The sequence below is a fragment of the Hordeum vulgare genome, chromosome 7H, assembly GCF_904849725.1.
Source record: "Hordeum vulgare subsp. vulgare chromosome 7H, MorexV3_pseudomolecules_assembly, whole genome shotgun sequence".
Lineage (NCBI taxonomy): Eukaryota > Viridiplantae > Streptophyta > Magnoliopsida > Poales > Poaceae > Hordeum > Hordeum vulgare.
The window spans coordinates 485,981,632-485,986,033 of NC_058524.1; the positions used below are offsets into that span (position 1 = coordinate 485,981,632).

A 4,402-nucleotide genomic window follows, 5' to 3' on the forward strand; every position below is an offset into this window, starting at 1 on the left:
TTAAGCACCCATTACTGCTGTGCAGTTGACGCTCACTGTGCCGTCCTTGTGAGGGTGACAAGTACTTCAGCTAAGCTAAGCTAGCCACCATGGCGAGCAGCGGCAGCCTGGCCGGTCTGGCGGTGCTGCTCACCGCCGTGCTGTGCCTGCAGCTGCCGGTCCACAGCCGCGCCCAGCTGCGCGTCGGGTTCTACAACACCACCTGCCCCAACGCCGAGGCCATCGTCCGGCAGGCCGTCACCGCCGCCTTCGCCACCAACTCCGGCGTCGCCGCCGGCCTCATCCGCCTCCACTTCCACGACTGCTTCGTCGAGGTACGTGCGCGCGTGCGTACCTGTTGCATGTGTAGCATGCATGATCAGGAGCAGTCGCACATACTAGTTGCTTTGCTTTTTGTACTCCAAGAGCTACTACGTTTTTTCAAGACATACGCTCACAACATGCATGCATACCCATCTCTTATAAACATATGTACGTACACATTATTACTACTGGCACGTTTGAAAGATTGGACTGACATCTCTTAAGATTGAGCTAACAGATCATACCTACGTCGAAATTCAAATGAATTCAGAGAGTATGGCAGCAGTCATGTCAAATCTACGATGCTTGTTCTACCATAATTAAATAACCTAACCAATTAAGTTTTGCTTAGTTTGCAATTTCATGCTAAGAGCGTCTACAGTCCAACCCCTCAAACATATCTCAAACACCCGGACAACCCGTCCTGTCATTGACCGACCACAAAAAAAAAATCCAGCCGAAACCCTTACACCCATCTCAAACACCCGGACTGACCAGTACGTCCGGTCAGTCTGCCACGCAGGGACGAAGCCAACATGCAAGCATAAGGGGGACAAGTTTGTTCATGGAGGGGGCAAAGTTCATACGAAGTAAAAAAAAATAGCTATAACAACCATTATATAGAAAAATCAATTTGTTAGGGGGGTCTAGCCCCCCTTGTCCCCCCTAGAATCGTCCCTGCTGCCATGTAAGACGCGACCGCATCCTGGACTATTTTTTTCTCTTTCTTTATTCATTTTTTTTTTCATCAATCACGTGCACTGAGTAGGCACGTCCGCGGACGTTTGAATGAACAGATTTGCAAGTTCTGGTTGTAGATGCTCTAAGCTACCTAGCCGCATATGTTTTTCATATATACGACGCGTGTATCTTTTCTGCATTTTTGTCATGTCTAAACTTTGTTCATGAAATTAAATAGCTCATGTAATTGCCAAGGTCCTTATTCATCTTCGAACGGAGAACATGCTAACCATCTTTATTATTGGTCTCAAATGGATGAGAATAAAGAGGAGCCTTTGGACATGATAGTAACAAAATGGCCCTTTTGAAGTCAGATGCATGGTAACCAGAAACTTTCCAACTAACTAAAAACTTTACGTCTGCGTCAGGGCGTTCAAAACTTCACATGTTAATACCTAATTTGGTACTATTAGCGATAAGCTTGTAATCCTTCATGAAAGGGAAAGACATGCCCAAAGGTGTACACAAGGACAATTAACTTGGAACGTAACGATTTTGAGTTGAACACAACAAGGTACGCGACGGTGACTACTAATACTAATCAATTAATGGAGGGAAACATGTGGAGCTCACTCTTGTTCTGACCACATACCATACGTTGACGGCGTGTCACCTCGCTAGTTTGGTAGTTTAGGTGTCACATTTCACACTATTCAGTGAGTCAGACAATTATACATGCGACTACTAAACAACTATACCAATCGCCAAACATGAAATGAGGCACAGGTTATTAGATGTATATATATGCGTATATGCTTGCTACGCCATATATACCTGCCATGTGTGGTAGGTTAGGTGTCACATTTTCACAGATATGGACTATTCAGTAAGTTAGACAATTATCCGCATATATACTTGTTTGAAGTATACGTACATGCGACTACCAAAAAACTACTACTCGTAGTAGTCAAACATGGTATATGATGCACATATGATTAAATACATGCTTGCTACGTCGTGTACTACCTACTATGCCACGGACATAGAGGTTGATAATGTCTAATTTGTCTCCGTCCAGCACGTACCTGTCTTTGCAACAGCTAGGTTCAGGAATGGTACGCTGGCATTTTCTATAAGCATAAAATTAATTAATACTGTAGTTGAACAACAGCATCAGAGACTAGGTCAAACACAGTGCAGTAGTATTGGCTATGACCAGGACGACATGCACATATATATATAGTTAATCAGTGCACTTAATTAATAATGCATCAAATATAGTACTTCCTCAGTCTTAAAATTCTTGTCTTAGCTTTCTCTTAAAATGGATGTATCTAAATACTAAAATTTAACTAGATATATTCATATTTAAACAAATATTTTGAAACGGAGGGGAGTATGCATGGTAGTACATCATCTTAATTATTACGGTGTTATGCATATGACCCATGCAGGGCTGTGATTCATCGGTGCTCCTGTCCGTCAACCCCGGCGGAGGCACGACGGAGCGTGACGCGGCGCCGAACAACCCGAGCTTGCGTGGCTTCGAGGTCGTGAACGCCGCCAGGGCCGCATTGGAGCAGAGCTGCCCGCGCACGGTGTCATGCGCCGACATCCTGGCCTTCGCCGCCCGGGACAGCGTGAACATCACCGGCAGCAACGCCTTCTACCAGGTCCCCTCCGGCCGCCGCGACGGTAACCTCTCGACCGACGCCGGCGCGTTCACCCTCCCGGGGCCGAACCTGACGGCGGCCGGCCTCGTCACAGGGTTCGAGATGAGGGGCCTCAACGCGGAGGACATGGTGGTCCTGTCGGGCTCCCACACCCTGGGCCGCTCCCACTGCAGCTCCTTCATCTTCAAGAACCGCGAGAGGCTGGCGAGCGGCACGATCAGCCCGGCGTACCAGGCGCTGCTGGAGGCGCTGTGCCCGGCCAACACGGGGCAGTTCACCAACGTGACGACGGAGATCGACCTGAGCACGCCGGTGGTGCTGGACAACAACTACTACAAGCTGGTGCAGCTCAACCTGGGCCTGCACTTCTCCGACGACCAGCTCATCCGCAACGCCACCCTCAAGGCCTTCGTCGACGCCTTCGCCGCCAACGAGACGCTGTGGAAGGACAAGTTCATCGCCGCCATGATCAAGATGGGCAACATCGCGCCCAAGACCGGCACGCAGGGCCAGATCCGCCTCAACTGCAGCCTCGTCAACCCGTCCTCCTCCTCTTCGTCCGCTTCTTACGCTGGGGCGATCGAGATGCTCCGCCGCCCGGGCTCGCACGACAAGGTCGCCATGGCCTGATGTGTGCGTGCTTGAATGCCAATGCACGGGCGTGCTGGCTAGTCGGTGTCCGTTCGCGCCTATACTTATGAATAATAAACGTTGCCGTGCTCCAAGTTTGCTGAAATGCCCTTTCCGATGGTCCATCTTGTACAAGTGTTAAAGTTGTTAATTGAGCAAAAATAATAATGTGGCATGTTAATTAAGAAGAGATATATTATTATGGTGATCTAGGAAAAAAACAATGCTAAGCATTCGTGTACCTAGGTGAAAACAGAAATCTGAGTTTATACCTAGCTAAATGAAGTGAGTTTGGCGACCAAAATATAAGAGTAATTATAATAGTGAGCTTATAGACCGTATTTTTGTTTACGTGGAAAAGAGAAACATTGAAAAATGATCAGAGTGGATTCTCATGCAAAAAACCTAACTATATGTGTATTCCTAGATAAATGTAATAAATACAATGAAAGAGAAAGAGAGAAGGTAAAAGAGAACAATAGTCCAACAGCCAACTTTATAGACAACTTTATTATACGAGTGACTATAGATAATGATTGCATATGACATGGCAGCTGCATATAGCCAATAATTGGCTATATTACTAACCATGCTCTAAGACAAACCATAGTGGGAAGTAACTTCAACTAGCAACATGGATATATTACCACTCTATGTTACTACCTCTATACACTAGTAGAAAAAAGGGTTTTGGTCCACTTGATGAAATCCCATTAGTCCGAGTTCACTTATGAACCGGGGCTCATGGGGGCATCGGTCCCGGTTCGTGAGGCCAGGGCGCCGGTCGGGCCTTATGGGTCATTGGTCCCGGTTCGTCTGACCCCTTTGGTCCCAGCTTCAAACACGAACCGGAACCAATGTGCCTCGCTCCTGGCCCACAACCACTAGTCCCGGTTTTTGGCTGGAACCGGGACCCTATGTTGAACTTTAGTCTCGGTTCTGTCCACAAACCGGGACCAATGCTTGGCCTATTATATACCTCCTGCCCGCGAGCAGGGCAGTGCACTGTTCTGTTTTTTTGGCCGGTCGTGGAAGAGCTTTGTGGTGCTCTAGCTCACCTCCTATGCATATGAGGTGTTCGACGAAATGCCCAAGCCACACTTAAGCTTTCTCCT

The 4,402-nt window shown here is 47.6% G+C and overlaps 1 protein-coding gene across 1 annotated transcript; it reads left to right on the plus strand.

The window, feature by feature from the left end:
• Positions 1 to 3,472, plus strand: LOC123411638 (peroxidase 1-like). The gene is made up of 2 exons (XM_045104601.1): positions 1 to 314; positions 2,439 to 3,472. The coding sequence occupies exons 1-2, from the start codon at positions 90 to 92 to the stop codon at positions 3,285 to 3,287; spliced, it is 1,074 nt and encodes a 357-aa protein (XP_044960536.1). The 5' UTR covers positions 1 to 89; the 3' UTR covers positions 3,288 to 3,472.
• Positions 3,473 to 4,402: the final 930 nt, after the last annotated feature.